At 36.9% G+C, this 19,032-nt stretch overlaps 1 protein-coding gene across 1 annotated transcript in view; it reads right to left on the bottom strand.

Moving 5' to 3' along the window:
• Positions 1-19,032, bottom strand: part of IL1RAPL2 (interleukin 1 receptor accessory protein like 2) — a 626,232-nt gene that overhangs the window by 592,266 nt on the left and 14,934 nt on the right. The window contains exon 3 of the mRNA XM_032592069.1: positions 17,866-18,139. Within this exon, the coding sequence (XP_032447960.1) occupies positions 17,866-18,139 (274 nt within the window). The remainder of the gene's footprint in view (positions 1-17,865; positions 18,140-19,032) is intronic.

Genomic DNA, 19,032 nt, shown 5'->3' with positions numbered 1-19,032 from the left:
CCATCTGGATGTCTTCTTTAGAGAAGTGTCTATTCATGTTTTCTGCCCATTTCTTCACTGGGTTATTCGTTTTTCGGGTGTGGAGTTTGGTGAGCTCTTTATAGATTTTAGGAATTACATCCATTTTAAAGTTTTTTTTCCCTAAGTCGAGAAGAACTTAATAAATTAAAATTAATTCCATTTTTATCACTAAATATCCTCAACAAACCCAACAGAGGTGACTGTACTTGGCCTTTGAGCCTTTGGGCTAGCATGCTTAGTGATATGGGTAGCTAAAAAGTAAGACAGCTTTAAAAATGATGGTGCTGGAAGAAAGACCCAGCTCTAATAGGGAAGGGAATGAAAATTATGCAGGTGCCAATGTCTTGGTGAAAAACAGTGATTTTTCCTCTGTAAAAATGGTAATGATGCTCTCTGAGCTTGCATCTGAGATAGTAACAAGCAAAATAGTGAAAGGGAATGACCAGGGAAGGTACCTTTGACCTTCTTTCTAATGACCTATCCACACTCTGGGAGGTCAAACTTGTCTACACCTTTCTCTAAAATAATGGAAAATAAAAATAACTCAAGTCATATTTTATTTAGAAACAACAGTTTTTCATCTTTGCTTTTTGTCATGTGGGATCAAGGTCAAAACTTTGCCAGAGTGTTTGGACAAAGATTTTACCTAATAGGAAACTTCCTTAAATGCCTTAAAAATCAGAACTTTCTGTGACTTTGCACCCTGCTCTAAATGCTGGTGTTTTGGGCATCATTCTTCGTAATGTCATATCATAATAACTGCCTTCCTGCTATCTATTTCTGTTTCTATTGGCAAAATTTAACATATCAGGGGGAAAAAGGGTTCATGTGACCAAATTAAAAACCTTCAAACCCTAGTGATCTGAAGATTACAGCCAATGAGTCAGCAACAAGCATGTAGGGAAAGCCTGCTATACTCTATGTGTGTAAACTGTGGGAGGGGGTAGTCTAGGGATTAAAAAAGAAGGGGGGAGGGCAAGAGGGAACTAGGGGTACAGAGAGAGAGAGAGTGGCCAAACCACTCTCCATTATGTGGAGTTGGAGGAAGACACAGGGAAAAGACAGAATAATGGGGCTGAAAAATAACAAGATGCATGTGGCATCTCTCCACCCAACTAAATATATATTGCCTTACTGGTAAAAAGTATGTTCTGGTCTGGAAATAAGAAGGTGTAGATTAGTGTTAACCTGGGTCTTGTGTTAATGAGATCAAGGTGATGCGGAATTCCACATTGCTCTCCTATTTAGCTTTTCTCTGTTTCATACCCATAGATCTAGGCTGTACCTACCAGATTTTAACCACTATCTTGCCAAGGTGGATCACTTTTCACAGTGCTTAAAGAGTGGGGATGGTTCCACGTGAATTCATCCCCATCCCTGAGAAAACAAGTTGGAGTGCACATTCTGATTGACAGAGTTGAGATCAGCAGCATCTCCTTTTGTTAATAAGGGGAGTCATAAAAAATCATAAATTTGCCCCCCTTTAAACATACGCTTTCTCTTAGGGGCGCCTGGGTGGCGCAGTCGGTTAAGCGTCCGACTTCAGCCAGGTCATGATCTCGTGGTCTGTGAGTTCGAGCCCCGCGTCAGGCTCTGGGCTGATGGCTCGGACCCTAGAGCCTGTTTCTGATTCTGTGTCTCCCTCTCTCTCTGCCCCTCCCCCGTTGATGCTCTGTCTCTCTCTGTCCCAAAAATAAATAAAAAACGTTGAAAAAAAAATTAAACATACGCTTTCTCCATGGAAACATCATCTCCTAAAAACATGCATTGTTATATGCCTGCAAGTCAAGGCACTTGTTGGTTGTATCTTTTAACTTCTAAGAATTGGTCAGTGTCTTAGTCTCTTAAAGTCTCATAGTCCAAAAATATATCTGAAACCACCATAGAGCAAGGATTAGTTATTGTTAGTTTTGCATTCAGTAAAAAGGCTTTGATAAACCCAGATTCCAGCCAAATTGACCTCCCTGTTTTTCCCTGTGCACAGACCATGTTTTACTGCCTCCTTGCCCTTGAATACTGTTCCATCTGCCTGGGAAGGCCTCCACTACTGCCACCTGTTTAGATCCTCAAGAACTATCTCAAACACCCCTGATTTTATAAGTAAAAATCTATTTTTCCTTAATCTCAACTATCATTTTACCTCTATCTTTCTTTTAAAAAATAAGTTTATTTACATTGACAGAGAGGGAAAGACAGAATCCCAAGCAGTCTCCATGTGGAGCTTGACTTGGGGCTTGATCCCATAAACTGTGAGATCATGACCTGAGTTGAAATCAAGAGTTGGATACTTAACTGACTGAGCCACCCAGTTGACCAATATCTCTATCTTTTTTATATCACACTTTTCACTTTCTTTTATGTGTGATGGAATAAAAAACATTGTTAGTATTGGCAGCTTTCCTCTGCTCCCTCTCCTCTAAAGGTAAAATTCTTTTTGGCTGCATAGGTCTTTCCAAATCCAGCAACTTCTGTGGAGATTTTTGGTTTGCCATATAAGTTCCTGAGACTTAACTGTGCATAACAGGTGTATTAGAAAGAAAAAGCTGAAAAATTGCAAGGAAGAGTGCTAGTTTAATTAAGTAACATTGGACGGAGAAGCAAGAGCTTTATACAAAGAAAAAACAAGTTCTCCCAACAAACAAAAGTCCAGGTCCAGATGGCTTCACAGGGGAATTCTACCAAACATTTCAAGAAAATGAGAATGTTAATACCTATTCTCAAACTATTCCAAAACAGAGATGGAAGGAAAACTTCCAAATTCATTCTATGAGGCCAAACTTCCTTGATTCCCAAATCAAATACCTCAGTAACAAGGAGAATTATAGGCTAATATCTTGATGAACATGGATGCAAAAATTCTCAATAAGATACTAGCAAATTGAATCCAACAGTACATGAAAAGAATTATTCACCATGATCAAGTGGGATTTATTCCTGGGCCTCAAGAGTGGTTCAACTCTCGGGGCGCCTGGGTGGCGCAGTCGGTTAAGCGTCCGACTTCAGCCAGGTCACGATCTCACGGTCCGTGAGTTCGAGCCCCGCGTCAGGCTCTGGGCTGACGGCTCAGAGCCTGGAGCCTGTTTCCGATTCTGTGTCTCCCTCTCTCTGCCCCTCCCCCGTTCATGCTCTGTCTCTCTCTGTCCCAAAAATAAATAAACGTTGAAAAAAAAAATTAAAAAAAAAAAGAGTGGTTCAACTCTCAAATCAATCAACGTGATAGACCACATTCATAAAAGAAAGGATAAGAACCATATGATCCTTTCAATGGATGCATAAAAAGCATTTGACAAAGTATAGCATCCGTTTTTGATAAAAACCCTCAACAAAATAGGGATAATATCAGGGAATATACCTCAACATCATATAAGCCATAAACAAAAACCCACAGCTAATATGCTCAATGGGCAAAAACAGAGATTTTCCTCTATGGTCAGGAACAAGGCAGGGATGTCCACTCTCACCACTTGTATTTTTTAAATTTTTTATATTAAATATAATTTATTGTCAAATTGGTTTCTATACAACACCCAGTGCTCATATCATTGAGGTGCCCTCCTCAATGCCCATCACCTACTTTCCCCTCTCCCACACCCCCCATCAACCCTCAGTTTGTTCTCAGTATTTAAGAGTCTCTTATGGTTTGCATCCCTCCCTCTCTGTAACTTTTTTTTTCCCCCTTACCCTCCCCAATGGTCTTCTGTTAAGTTCCTCAGGATCCATATATGAGTGAAAACATATTCACCACTGGTATTTAACATAGTACTGTAAGTCTTAGACTCAGCAAGCAGACAACAAAAAGAAATAAAAGGCACCCAAATCAGCAAGAAGGAAAACTTTCACTATTCACAGATCACATGATACTCTATGTAGAAAACCTGAAAGACTGCACCAAAAAATTGCTAAAACTGATACACGAATTCAGTAAAGTGTCAGGATACAAAATCAACATACAAAAATCTTTGGTGTTTCTATACACCAATAATGAATTAGCAGAAAGAGAAATCAAGGAACCAATCCCATCGACCATTATACCAAAAATAATAAGATACCTAGGAATAAACCCAACCAAAGAGGCAAAAGACCTGTACTCTGAAAACTATAAAACACGTATGAAAGAAATTGAAAAAGACATAAATAAATAGAAAAATATTCCATGCTCATGGATTGGAAGAATAAATATGGTTAAAATCTATGCAACCTAAAGCAATCCACACATTTAATGCAATCCCTATCAAAATACCACCAGCATTTTTCACAGAGCTAGAACAATTCTAAAATTTGTATGGAACCACAAAAGACCCTCAATAGCCAAAATAATCTTGAAAAAGAAAAGCAAAGCCAGAGACATCACAATTCTGGACTTCGACCTATATTACAATGCTGTCATAATCAAGACCATATGGTACTGGCACAAAAACAGACACATAGATCCATGGAACAGAATAGAAAACCCAGAAATGGATCTACAACTATATTATCAATTAATCTTTGACAAAGCAAGAGAATATCTAATGGAAAAAAAGACAGTCTCTTCAACAAATGATGTGGGAAAACTGGACAGCAAATGCAGAAGAATGAAATTGGACCACTTTCTTACACCATACACAAAAGTAAACTCAAAATGGGTGAAAGACCTAACTGTGAGACAGGAAACCATCAAAATCCTAGAGGAGAACACAGGGAGCCATCTCTTTGACCTCGGCCACAGCAACTTCTAACTAGACATGTCTCCAGAGGCAAGGAGAAAAAAAGCAAAAATGAACTATTGGGACTTCCTTGAGATCATAAGCTTCTGCGCAGCAAAGGAAACAATCAAAAAAGCTAAAAGGCAACCTACAGAATGAGAGAAGATATTTGCAAATGACATATTGGATAAAGGGTTAATATTCAAAATCTATAAAGAACCTATCAAACTCAATACCCAAAAAACAAATAATCCGGTTAAGGAATGGATGAAAACATGAATAGACATTTTGGCAAAGAAAACATACAGATGGCTAATGGACACATGAAATGATGCTTAATATCACTGATCATCAGAGAAATACAAATCAAAACCACAATGAAATACCACCTCACAACTGTCAGAATGACTAAATTAACAACACGGGAAACAACAGATGTTGGCAAGGATGTGGAGAAAGGGGAACCCTCTTACACTGCTAATGGGACTGCAAACTAGTGCAGCTACTCTGGAAAACAGTGTGGAGGTTCCTCAAAAAGTTAAAAATAGGGGTGCCTGGGTAGTACAGTCAGTTAAGCATCCAACTTAGGCTCAAGTCATGCTCTCATGGTTCATGAGTTCAAGCCACATGTCGAGCTCTGTGCTGACAGCTCAGAGCCTGGAGCTTGCTTTGGATCCTGTGTCTCCATCTCTCTCTCTGCCTCTCCCCTCCCCATGCTCTCTCTCTCTCTCTATCTCTCTCTCTCTCTCAAAATAAATAAACATTTAAAAACGTTAAAAATAGAACTACTCTATGGCCCAGCAATTACACTACTAGGTATTTAACCAAAGGATACAAAAATACTGATTCAAAGGGGCACATGCACCCCGATATTTATAACAGCATTCCCAACAATAGCCAAACTATGGAAAGAGCCCAATGTCCATTGACTGATGAAGGGATAACAAAGACGTGGTATAAATATGTATTAGAATAGTATTCAGCCACCAAAAAGAATGAAATCTTGCCATTTGCAACATCGTGGATTGAGCTATAGTGTATTATGCTGAACAAAATAAATCAGTCAGAGAAAGACAAATACCATATAATATCACTCATATGTGGAATTTAAGAAACAAAACAGATAAACATAGGGGAATGGGGAAAAAGGGAGGGAGGCAACCCATAAAAGACTCTTTTTTATGTTTATTTGTTTATTTTGGGAAAGAGAGAGAGAAGTACAAGGGGGGAACAGAGAGGGAGAGGGAGAGGGAGAGGGAGAGAGAGAGAGAGAGAAATTCCAAGCAGGATCTGCACTGTCAGCACAGAGCCTGATACAGGGCTCTAACTCATGAACCATGAGATCATGATCTGAGCTGAAATCAAGCTTAACGAACTGAGCTTAACTGACTGAGCCACCCAGGCGCCCCAAGAGACTTTTAACCACAGAAAACAAACTGAGGGTTGCTGGAGTGGAGATGGGTAGAGAATGGGCCAAATGGATGATGGGTATTAAGGAGGGTAATTGTTGTGATGAACACTGGGTGTTATATGTAAGTGATGAATCACTAAGTTCTACTGAAACCAATATTACACTATATGTGAACTAACTAGAATTTAAATAAAAATTTGAAACAAAAAATAAATGAAAAGGAAAAAACAAGTGATAGAAGATGAAAAAGGAAAAAAAGTGGGAAAACTTGCAGAAGATACATTCCAGAGTGAATTTTTTAGTTGATAATGAGCAGTGTTTAGAGAGTTTTCTGGGTAGCTATAGTATGTATAAGATATTGAGCATGAAAGCAATATAGAAAACTGATTTTAAAGGTTGCTGAGCATTACAAATTGGCTTCCCCTTGATGCTTTTCAAAGGACTACAGTAAATACCTAAAGATTAAACCTTTTAAGATTGTTTACTTGCTGGACTATTTCCTAGGATACAATTATATGCTGAACCACATAGAATCTTGTCTTATATTTGAGTTTTACTTGTTTGATTATAATTTGTATACATGTCCTAATTCCTGTTTTAATCTGTTGGAAGGCAGGAGGCCTGCCATTCACTTTTGCTTTTTTTTGGTACCTTTCACAGAATAGATGCTCAATAAATATTTGTTTAAGGACTGATAGATACCTAAGATCTGAAATGATATCTGCTAAAAAGTATCCCTTTTATTAAAAACCAAAATAAAACTGTGGTTAGGAAAGAATGTGCTTTCATTTTTCTACCAGTATGCAATATTTTACCTTTAGGATTAATGGAGGGAACCAGTTTTATGTTCTTGAAAAACATAATATGTTTTTGAACAAGAACATGCAATATGTTCTTGACAAACATAACCCTTGCATTCAGGACACCTAATTATATTCATTCTAGCACTTTGTCATATATTGATGTATATGCTTTTTTAACTGATTCATCATGAATCTTCTATATTGGAATTTGGGAAGCCAGAGTATAAACAGACAAAAAGAAAGTCAGCTAAGAATATACCTCCATCAAAGTTCCTCCATCTCTTATTTTTTGGTAGAATACAGCTTTTGGGATGCCTGGGTGTCTCAGTCAATTAAGTGTCCAACTGTTGGTTTCAGCTCAGGTCATGATCTCATGATTCGTGGGATTGAGCCCCATGTTGGGCTCTACGCTGACAGCACGGAGCCTGTTTGGGATTCTTTCTCTCCCTCTCTCTCTCTCTCTCTGCCCATCCCCTGATTGCTTTTGCTCTCCTTCTCCTTTCTCTTTCTCTCTCTCAAAATAAATATAAACTTTAAAAAATAAAGAAAACTTTTAAGCATGTCTACATAATGTTTGGAAACATAAATGATCACAAAGGGTTCCAAACTCTTTAAGACAAGTAGTCTGGTTTTATCTCTGGAAATGTCTGCTTTAACTTGATCCTCACTTATCATGAACTAAGAAGCTCTATTTTCACTGTCCTCTCTTGTCCATATTTAATCAATAGACTCATTCTCATCACCATATATTTTATACAGTGGAAACTCAAAATAGAATCTCAGAAATTTATACAGGCAGGAATTAAACATATCTCATTTGTTGTAATATACAGATATTGATACCTATGAAGAACAGTAAAAATGGGTAATAAAAGAAAATACAGTAAAAAAATCTAATTATGTGTATGAGCTACACAGATGTGGGTCCAAGTCTCAACTCTACCATTTAATAGCCATGTATCACTGGGCAAGTTCTTTAACCTCTATGAATATCAGTGTTACCATCTTCAATAATATGACCTACCTCATAGTGTTACTGACATAGTTTTTGCCATATAGCAAGGGCTGAAAAATCAGAGCTAGTAGTAATAGTGGTATCAGTACCAAAAACAGAAATAAGAGATAATGTGTTGAGCATTTACTCTATGTCAGCTTTGGTGCTAAGTGCTTGTCAGTATTCCCTGAGGTAGACACTTCAACTCCTCTTCAACTGTTCTCTCTCTCAGTTAAGAGCACCATGATTCACTCAGTTGCTTAAGTCAGAAACATAAGAGGCATCCTTTATTCAACTATTTCTCTCATTTCTCCCAGCCAGTGCATCAGTATGTCCTGTCAGCTCATCTTTCAACACATATCTTGGATCAATTAACTTCTCCCTATCTCCTTAGCTACCACCCCAATCCAAGATTACCATTGCATATCTCCCCCTCAAATGATATAATTGCTTCCCAACTTGGTCTCCTTGCTTGTCTCCCCACAGTCCAATCTCACTGGGACAGTCACAGTGATCTTTTAAAAATAGAAATCTGATCATCTTATTCCCCAGCTTAAAACAAACAGACAAAATATAACACTCTCCATTTGCTTCGTATTACTAATAAAAATCAACTTATTCTGGCCCACAATATGCAACAGGATCTGACCTCTGCCTGCCTCTCCAACCTCATCCAATACCATTTCCCCTCAGCTCACTGTGCTCCACCCACACTGGCCTTTTTTAGTTTTCTTGAATACAACTAGTCTGTTCCTGTTTCATGACCTTTGCACTTGTTGTTCACTGACTGGCACACTATTCCCATAGATCTTCACAAGGTTGGTTCCTTCCTGCCATGCAGGTCTCGGCTTTAAGTCTCTTTCTCTTGGAAGCCCTTGTTGATCACTCAACTAAAAATGGCCTTCCAGTCACTCTTGTAATATGACCCTTTTTATTCTCATCGTAAGTATTACCCAAAATAGTCTTGTAAATGTATGTGTATGTTTCCCCCACTCTAGAAGTTAAGTTCCAGGAGAGTAAGAACTTTATTTTTTTTTTTATTAAGTAATCTCTATGCCCAACATGAGGCTTGAACTCATGACCTGGAGATCAAGAATTGCATGCTCCACCAACCAAGCCAGACAGGCACCCCAAAGGAGAGTAGGAAATTTAATCTGTCTCATTCAATGCTATATGCCAAATACCGAATGCAATTGTTCAAAATATCTTAAGCTGAATAAACAAATTTTCATTTTACAGGTGAGGAAATCAAGGCACAGGTCATATAACTAAAATATACCATTACTCCCTAGGTTAATGTTGGAGTCAAAACCTAGTAGTTCAGAATTTGTAAACTTTGAGTCCACTGGTTGAATCTGAGTAGGGTTTCTTGGGAGGGAGCCTAGAAATTTTAAATACGCAAAATTTAAAAAAATATGCAAAATAAAAAAATTTAAATTTTAAATTTAGGAAATTGCATATAAAAATTCAGATTTGAGGATTTTTTTCAAAAAATCAGAAGATACAGCAATATTTGTCTTATATTTCTATATGGTAACAATAATTTGGATATTATGTGGCTGCCTCACTTTAACTGAGACATAGCTCATTGATTCATTCAATAATCATTTGCTGAGCACTTACTATGTGCCATACACTAGAGTCCCTTGAGCTATATCAAGGAGCAAAAAAGACAAATATCTCTGTCCTTAATAAGCTTACATCATAGCTTAAGGAGACAGAAAATTAATAGCAAATATGATAGGTAAATTAGATAGATAGATAGATAGATAGATAGATAGATATATCAAAAAAGTTAATAATTGCTATGTAAAAAGAAAAATCAGAGCAAGGTAAAAAAATATCAGGAGTATGAGGATGGTAACTAAGTGGAAGAGAATATTGAGATTATATATAAATAAAATATTCAAGGAAGATGCACTGATGAGGTTAAAATAGAAGAATCTGTACAATGGAAAGAAATGAGGGAGTTAGTCATGTAGCTCTAGGAAAATAAAGTATTCCAGACAGAGGTAACAGTGCAAAGACCCTAAAGCTGGAGTATACCTGCCTGAGAGTATACCTGTTTGAGAAACAGTAAGGTCAGAGTGGCTTGTAAGCCCTAGAAAGGTCTTGAATTTACTTCCAAATGAAATGGTGTACCATTGGAAGGTCCTAGGTAGAACACAAACATATGTGACTACTGGTATTAAGAAAGATTGAAGAGAGTCATGTAGAAAAGCAGAGAAACCAACTAGAAGTTATTGAAACAACAGAGGTAAGAGATGGTGGCTTGAACCAGAATGGTAGCAATGGTATGGAAGGCACAGTCTATGTAATCCCCAAAGTTTGAGTGAGTTAAGAGCCTGTGGGATAATATATTGACCAATGGGATATAGGAGCTGAGAAAGAAATTCTCTATTTCTCCTCCTGGATCAACTATCATGAAATAATCTCCTTTTTCCCCTGCCTCACTACCTTTTTCCTTCACTCCTATGTTGCTAATACACAATAGTTTTTGCTTCAGGTTTTATTTTCTATGAATCCATGGTAAGACAGGAAGAAGATCAGAAGTTCAGTTTGGGACATACTGGTCTTAACACCAAGTGAATATGCTGAAAATTCTACTGGATAAAAGATTCTGTATTTTATGCCATATTTCACTCATATGTGGAATAGGAAACAAAACAGAAGAACAAATGGGATGGGAAAAAATGAGAGAGAGAAGCAAACCATAAGAAACCAATAGAGAACAAACTGAGGGTTTATGGAGGGAGGTGGGCACGGGATGGGCTAAATGGGTGATGAGAATTAAGGAGGGTACTTATTGGAATGAGCACTGGGTGTTATATGTAAGTGATGAATTACTAAATTCTACTCCTGAAACCAGTATTATACTATATGTTCACTAATTAGAATTTAAATAATAATTTGGAAGAAAAACAAAATAAACAAACAAAGATTCTGTAGTTTAGGAGAGAGATATGGGCTGGAAGGTATATGTGTTGGAGTTATCAGTGTACAGATGGTAGATAAAACTGTGAGAGATAAAACTGTGAGACTATATAAACAAATCATGGATGGAGTAAGTATGGATAGACATGGAAAAGAAAACTAGGACCAAGCACCAAGGTCCCCTAACATTAAGAGGTCAGGGGGACTATGAGGAACCAGCAAAGGAAATTAAGAAAGGGTAATTGACAGAGTACAGGGAAAAGTAGGATAGTGTAGTTCTCTGGAAGTCAGGTTAAAGAACAATTGTGCCAAATGTACTTATTAAGTAAAAGTAGGAGTGAAAATTGACCTGGCCACTGGATTTAGCATCACTGAGGTCACTGGAGACTGAAAAGAGCAATTTTGGTGCAGTAACGAAAACAAAATTCTAACTGGAATGGGTTTAATAGAGAATCAGTGGAGAGGAGTTCAAGGTCCTAAGTGCAGATGGCAGGGCTTTTTTTCTTTGCTTTTTGGTTTGTTTTGTTTTTTGTTTTTAATAAGTATTTTGCTGCAAATGTAAGCAAGGAGATGGGCAGTGGCTGGCAGGAGAAGTGGAGTTGACACTTTTTTAGATGGCATAAATATTGTCCTATGTGTGTTGATGGAAATGATCCAGTAGAAATAGGAAATTCCATGATATAGGAGAGTGGGAGAAATGCTCAGGTGATTTCCTTGAGTAGGCAAATAAAGATTGAATCTAGTGCAGAAGTGATGTGTTTGGCCTTACGTAGCAACAAGGCCAGTCCATCAATGATAATAGACTTGAAGGCAGAGTATGCAGATAAAGATGCCAGTCAGTGGGTGAATATAGTGGAAGTTCTCTCCTAATTGCTTCAGTTTTTTTTTTTTTAAGTAAAATGGGAAGCGAGGGAACATGTTTAACGTTTGAGGAGAACAATGTAAAATACTCATCTAGGAGGATGAAAGACTGAATAGACTAGGAATACACAGTAATACTACTTGGCAGTATTAAGCAGTGCTATGGTTTCACAAGTGAGTAAGATTAAGGGATAAAGAGTCAAAGAAATCAAGAGGGTACATATGGGAGTGATTATAATGACTGATTATGAAACTTAAACTATGCTAGGTGGAAAGAGAGCAAAGGACAGTGAAAAAATTGTAGCATCACTGAGTGGCAGCTCTGGGGGAGGGTCAATAGGTTACTGGAATTGAGGTACAGAAATAGTGAGCTAGAGGTAGTGGCAAGTTTAGAAACATGAAAATGAGATTACTGAGGAGATTGATATAGTCTTCAACACCCTAAAATGTTTCAGATGGCCTGCCACAATTATTACATTATCTACCTTCTTGGCCCCTGAAGAGATTTTGAATGCGCAACTCCTGCAACAAATTAAAACCTTGATAGGAGCAAAATAATATCTGTATCTATATCTATATCTATATCTATATCTATCTATCTATCTATCTATATAGGAATACCAGCATTCTAGCTCATTCATGACTATTTGAAATCAATTCTTATTTTATGATTATCAAATACAACCCATTAATTCTTACAAAGCACGTAATCTGTTAACCAACTATACTGTAAACATCTGCTCCCCTCAATTAAACAAACTGAATGGAATTCAAATTACATAGGTATTGTACAATAAAATGGCTAATATTTCTGAGTATTACATAGATAATATACAGCAGTATGGTTATATTTCTAAATATTAGAGCATATCTAACTTTTAATGAGATGAAAGTAAATTACAATTGCCACTACTTTGCTATTTATGTTACCTGTAATTTTACAAACAAGCAGATTATCAACTTTTAGAGGCTGAATTAATTAATCTTTTCATGTTATATATGTGTTCCATTATGCATACTTGCTACAAAAAATAAGCTAAACCAGGGACTCCCACTTATATCTAAAAACAGGTGGAAAAGATGACTACTTCTATCACATGTTAGCCTATGCAGACCAGAGAAGGCATCACCACTTTCTAAAGACCCTGCTATACAATCTTGATCTTTTCTGAGTTCAATTAATTATAATAAGTCCAAATCCTCATTTTTCCTACAACAGACTATCTGCTCTCCTGGAAATTGGTACCTGAGCAAGCTACTTGGTGACACTTAATTTTTCAAGGATTAACAATTAAATTGGGATTAAATTATAAGAAAGCTCACTGTCCTTGATAATCTCTTGGTAACCATGATGGGGAGTAGGATAGGAGGGTGAAAGGTGTTGAAACATATTTCTTAGTGTCTTAGGTAGACTAGGACAATTACTTTCCTCTCAAAAGACACAGGTTTCCTTGCAATATGGTACAAAGTGAATCCCATTGTACATGCTCAATGAACATTTGTTGACTAAAATGTAAACCTTGTTTACTATATACTACATAGGCATTTATAGGTCAGGATCATTTAGGAGCCATTAAAATCAGACAAAATTACTGTATATTTGTATTTATTTATTTTTTAAAATATGGACCATTTCAAACATACTCAAAAATAAAAATACCAATATAATGTACACTCATATACTCTTTGTACAGATTCAATAATTAGCAACATGCTACATTCCTTGTTTCAAATATCTCTACCCCCTCAACTTTTCTGATGATATTGCTTTGTTGGAGTAATAATCACTAAAATGTGATGAATAGCAATGCAAATGTCATGTGTCAGGGCTGGATAAATGCACTAAGGAACCCTTTAGAAAGAGTTTGTGAGACAGTCAGATTTTGAGAACCTCATTTATTTTAATGATTACTAAAGAGCAAAAATGGTTGGATTATGTACCCCTTTAAGAAGGGGGTTCTTGTTCTGTTTACTTTGTTGGAGAGGTAAATGGTCATAATGTTTTTTGAACTTATAACTGGTTCACTGCACTTGGCCATCGTTATCCCCAAACACTCAGGTTTCTACAGATGTTTGATAATATTTAATCACTCTTTTCACTACCTGTGAATTAAATTCAGGATTATATAGATATATCTGTCTTCATCCACAGATTAAGTCATCCCTTGTTCCAAGTTGTTGGTAAAGTGATATGTGGGATTACTCTCATCACTTTTATCTTAGTAAGTGCCTCCACTGAAAAGATTCAGGTGGGAAGCAGGGGAGACAGTAATTTTTGGACTGGCACTACCTCTCAAAATATGACTCACTTCTCTATCATTTCTCTATTACTATAACCCTTAACTAAAATGCTGAGAAATTCAACTAACCACTCTTGAGACTGGCTAAATTAAAAACACAAAACTGAGTAATTGGCTATAGAAAGATCACAAACAGTAAATTTTTCTTGCTATGATGCAAATGGGTAGAGAATATTATTAAATATTTCATATATGCATTTTTAAACACACTGAAATTAATAGCCTAATTTTTAATGAGGGCAATAATGCACAGAAAAATTATCATCCATGATTACATTAAAGTGGCATTAAATTGGGAATTTTAGGTGAATACACACATTGTCAAATTCAGAGCCTTTTTTACTATAAATGATACTCTCTTGGCAATGGCATAAAATCACCTATATGGACTGAATTTCTCACTTGGCATATATTTGGAGTCAGTGGCCAGTACTAGATCTGAAAAGCATATTTATTAAACACAGCCAAATGCTAGCCAAATCACTTGTATCATTCTGGAAGAGACTTCTCTAAGTTGACAAAGACTGTTCCTTCCTTTAGAACATTGGGCCCCAAACTCTTCTTTTTCCGTACTAAGGTATATGGGAAGTATAATATTCAAAAGATTCACCCACTCCATCAGTCCCAATCACTCCCTAAGATCTACTGCATGAGTAAAGGATGTCAGGAGTTATGCTTGAATTTAAGCCTCTGCTCAGTGGGATATCATCCTTTTCTCTTCTACTGATCTACATGTGACTTGAGAACCACTGACTTAGATGATATCAACAACAGATACAAACTTAACCAGATATGTACTTGAAAGAGAGGGCCATCTACAAGACAGGATTTCAGGGACACTGGGAACTTCCACTTGTGCATGAAATACTACAAGTCTTTGTTTAAAAGCAAATAGGCTGTCAACAGTAGCAAAGAGCATACTTATGGAAATTTCTAATGCCATTCTCCATTAAAAGGAATCAAGGTCCCTCAGAAAAGTGGCTGATTGTAGGACTAGGGCAGGAAATATACAAGATAATCCTGGAGCATCTTATAGTGCTGAAATATAAAGAAATGCACACACACACACACACACACACACACACACACAGATACATACTGTGGAATATTACTCAGCAATAAAAAAGAAAGAAATCTTGCCATCTGTAAAAATGTGGATGGAGCTACAGTGCATTATGCTAAGTGAATTAAGTCAGTCAGAGAAAGATAAATGCCATATGATTTCACTCATATGGAATTGAGGAAACAAAATAGAGGGACATAGGAGAAGGAAAGAAAAAAAGAGATGGAGGGAAACCATAAAAGATTCTTAACTATAGAGAACAAACTGAGGGTTTGCTAAAGTGGAGGTGGGAGGGGGATAGGCTAAATGGGGAATGGGTATTAAGGAGAGCACTTGTGATGAACACTGGGTGCTATATGCAAGTGATGTATCATTAAGTTCTACTAAAACCAATATTATACTATATGTTAACTAACTAGAATTTAAATAAAAACTTGAAATAAACAAAATAAAAAACAAAACAAAAGCGATAAGGTATATTGATACTTTTTACCCTTCATATGACGTAATGAGTATATTTTATGTCTGTGGGCTTCCTCAAAAAAACACATTACCCCAGTCTAACTATGAAATAAATATCAGATAAATCCCAACTGAGGGACATTCTACAAAATATCTAAACAGTATTCCTCAAACTGCGAAGGTCATAAGAATTAAGGAAAGTTGAAAAAGCACCACAACCAAAAGGAAGTTAAGGACAGCTAACAACTAAATGTAATGTGGTATCCCAGATGGGATCCTGGAATAGAAAAAAGACATTAAGGAAAATCTGAGAAAATCTAAATTATTATGGACTTTAGTTAATAACAATGTACCACTGTTGGTTCATTAATTGTAACAAATATACCATAGTCATGTAAGATGTTAATAACAGGGGAAAATGGTGTAGGGCACACAGGAACTTACTGTACTGTCTTTGCAATAATTCTGTAAGTTTAAAATTGTTCTAAAATTTATACATTTATTTAAAAGCAAATGGAGGGGTCTTTTATTACAGTACATTTTATGGGGATAAAAAGCTGGAAACAAAATACATGCACACAAATACAAAAATGATTGACTAAATGGTAGTATCATAGACTATTAAGCAACACAGAATATTACATACTTAAAAGGATAAGTGAGCTTTCTATCAATTCACTTGGAAAGATTTCCACTCTATATTTTTATTAAGAAAAGAAAATGCAGAGAAATATAAAACTCTTATTTTGTAAAACAATGAGGAGAAAATCCATATATATATATATATATATATATATATATATATATATATATATTTCCACTTCAAAGAATAGGGAGAAGGTATGCAAGGATACACACTGGATTAGTAACATTGCTCAGAGTAGGAGAATAGGGTGAGAGGAGAGAAAAGAGGAGAGGGGTAACAAGTCTGGGCATATAAGCAGACCAGGGAAAGTAAGCAATAATTAAGTTGATAATTCATTATCAGTATACAACATCTATACAGTGAACTAATGCTTTGCAAATAAAAATATAAATCTGTGAAAAAAAACAAGCAAATGGATCAGAAGGAGGAAAAGACATCTATTTTAGATTGGCAAGATTTAATGAAGGTGGGGGTGAAGAGGAGGTACGCAGGAAAAGTGTAGCAGTACTCAAAGAATATAGTATCATTCACTGAGGCTGAATTACCATCCTTTTCTCATTTTTCTTCCGAGAGCTGCCCAAGTAGGTGAAAACATTGATTATCACTAAGTATGATTGCTATTTCTTCCAGGATTCTGGAGTTTTTGTCCACCACAAACAGAAACTAAACTCACCACTTGCTTCCCCAACACTCCCCCCTCAAAACACATACGTATAAAAGTGATGCCTAGAGCATCAAGAAGATTATTTATACACCACCCTGTTCCCCTGGCCTTTTGAACAATGCGGCCTCACCAGGGGTTTCGAAGTGCTTTTGATGAAGAGGTGACATAGCTTTGGCATCAAAGTCCACAGGAGGCAAAAATAGGAAGGGTCTGCATTTCCAGGAAGTTGAAATCAAATAATAGATTGTAGGTGCCTGGTGTGCAAGATCAGAGACTCCCAAAATGGCAGAATTGAAAAGTGGTTTAAAGGTCATCTCAGCTATCTACTTCAATACCTAATGCAATCCCTATCTGAGATTCTACGTCCTAGATCCTTGCACTAGGGTGGAAGGGGAAGGAAGGACATATTGTAGAATCCCTTAGGATAAAACAGATTGCTTTTCACTATATACTTCTTACAAGAATCAATAGTATCTGTTACATATTATTCCCTGTATAGCACCTAGGAACTCAGGATGACCATGTGTTTACAGGGCTCCATGTTGAACATTTAGATACAGTGAACACTGTGCAAATCATATGAAAATTTTTAACAGTAGCTTATTTGCTAAGAGATCTCCCAGTAGCATCTGAAGCTATTTTCCATCAACAAAAAAAGTAGAGAGCTTACCCTAAATGATACTTTAGGCCATTTTCATAGTCAGATATTAAGAACATTGAGCCCATTGGCTCTATGAAAAAACAATTGTTAGAAGACCCTACAGTAGGGGTGGAGTTAAGAAATGAAACACAAACTTTTATAAAATTCTATGGGCATGCACAGTAAATGTAAGTCCCATTTTATGAAAACTTGATAATAATTTGTGTAGTCCCAATAAATAATTACAATTGAACTTACTGAAGCTCCCCATGCACTGCAAAGATATTCACTGTATAACATGAGCAACACCTCCATACACTCCAGGCCCAATCAAAAGACGACTAACTATGGTATTGAGCAATATTTTCACACAGCACTCACCTTAAAACACAAGTGTAGAAACCACTGTCTTGTGCCTCAGCTGAGTGAAACCATATTGAATCTTCTTCTTTGCTCATCCTGACCTCTGAAAAGATGATGGGCTCTTCCAAATCACCCTTGTTTTTGTACCACATAAGCCTGAGTCCAGTGCTCTGGGCCATGCTATAGTTGGTGCGAATATAACTGTAGAAAAGGGCGCATTTCACCCGTACTGGTTCACCTGCCAAAGCCATGTATGTCTTGAGATCCACTGACCAGTCAATGCAGCCATCCACTGAAAGAAAACCAGATTGGGCATGAAATGCATTGAGTATTGTTAATACTAATTATAATACTAATCATTGCCAACATGTACTGAGGACTTACTGTGAGCCAGGCTTTACAGAATTTTCATGTCAAATGCTTTATATAGATTACCTCATTTAATCTTCCCAATGATCCTTTAAGATAGACCAATATCCTCTTTAGACCTTGGCAGAGAGGATCCCTGTTCTATCCCTTTGTCTTTGGGGGAATTCCCAGTCCTCATAGCAAACTTATGCTTGCAGTTAACTGGATCCTCCAAGTAGTTCCAGCACTGGTGTTTATGTGGCTGTCCTGGGGCCCCACCACAAGGTCCCAATTCTGGCAGAATGGCCTGGCAAATGGATTACTCCTGTTAGTCATGTGGTATTTGCTTCACAGGATTGTGTGAGACTGGACTTCTAGGATGACAGTGACATGTTGATTTTAGGTGACTTAAATTTTTTGGACAGGAGCCCCACAAAAGAAATACTTCCAGGGGACCCTTGTACAGCCTAAGAGCAGCCCTTAGATTCACATTTTTATGATTCTTATTTTACAGAAAAGAACTGAGACTCAGACAAGTTCAATGACTTTTCCCAAAGTCACATGGTTAATAAGTGGTAGAAAACCAGTCTCTGATTCTACAGACTGTGTTCTTTACCCCTACCCAATAGTGCCTCTGCCTATAATTGTGACAGGAATGACTGTGTTATTTATTTGTCTTTGAGAAAAGTTGAAAGCAGTAGGCACCTAAAGTGATTATCTGCCATTATCTATATGCCAGTTTTCCGTGGTATGACCTATTAATAGCAGATATTTAATCACAGTTCGATTTCTTTTTATACCCTAAGGCCTCTCTCACTGTTTAGCTGGTATTTGCTC

The sequence above is a fragment of the Lynx canadensis genome, chromosome X (assembly GCF_007474595.2).
Source record: "Lynx canadensis isolate LIC74 chromosome X, mLynCan4.pri.v2, whole genome shotgun sequence".
In the NCBI taxonomy this organism is placed as follows: domain Eukaryota; kingdom Metazoa; phylum Chordata; class Mammalia; order Carnivora; family Felidae; genus Lynx; species Lynx canadensis.
This window is presented reverse-complemented; position numbering and strand designations above follow the sequence as displayed.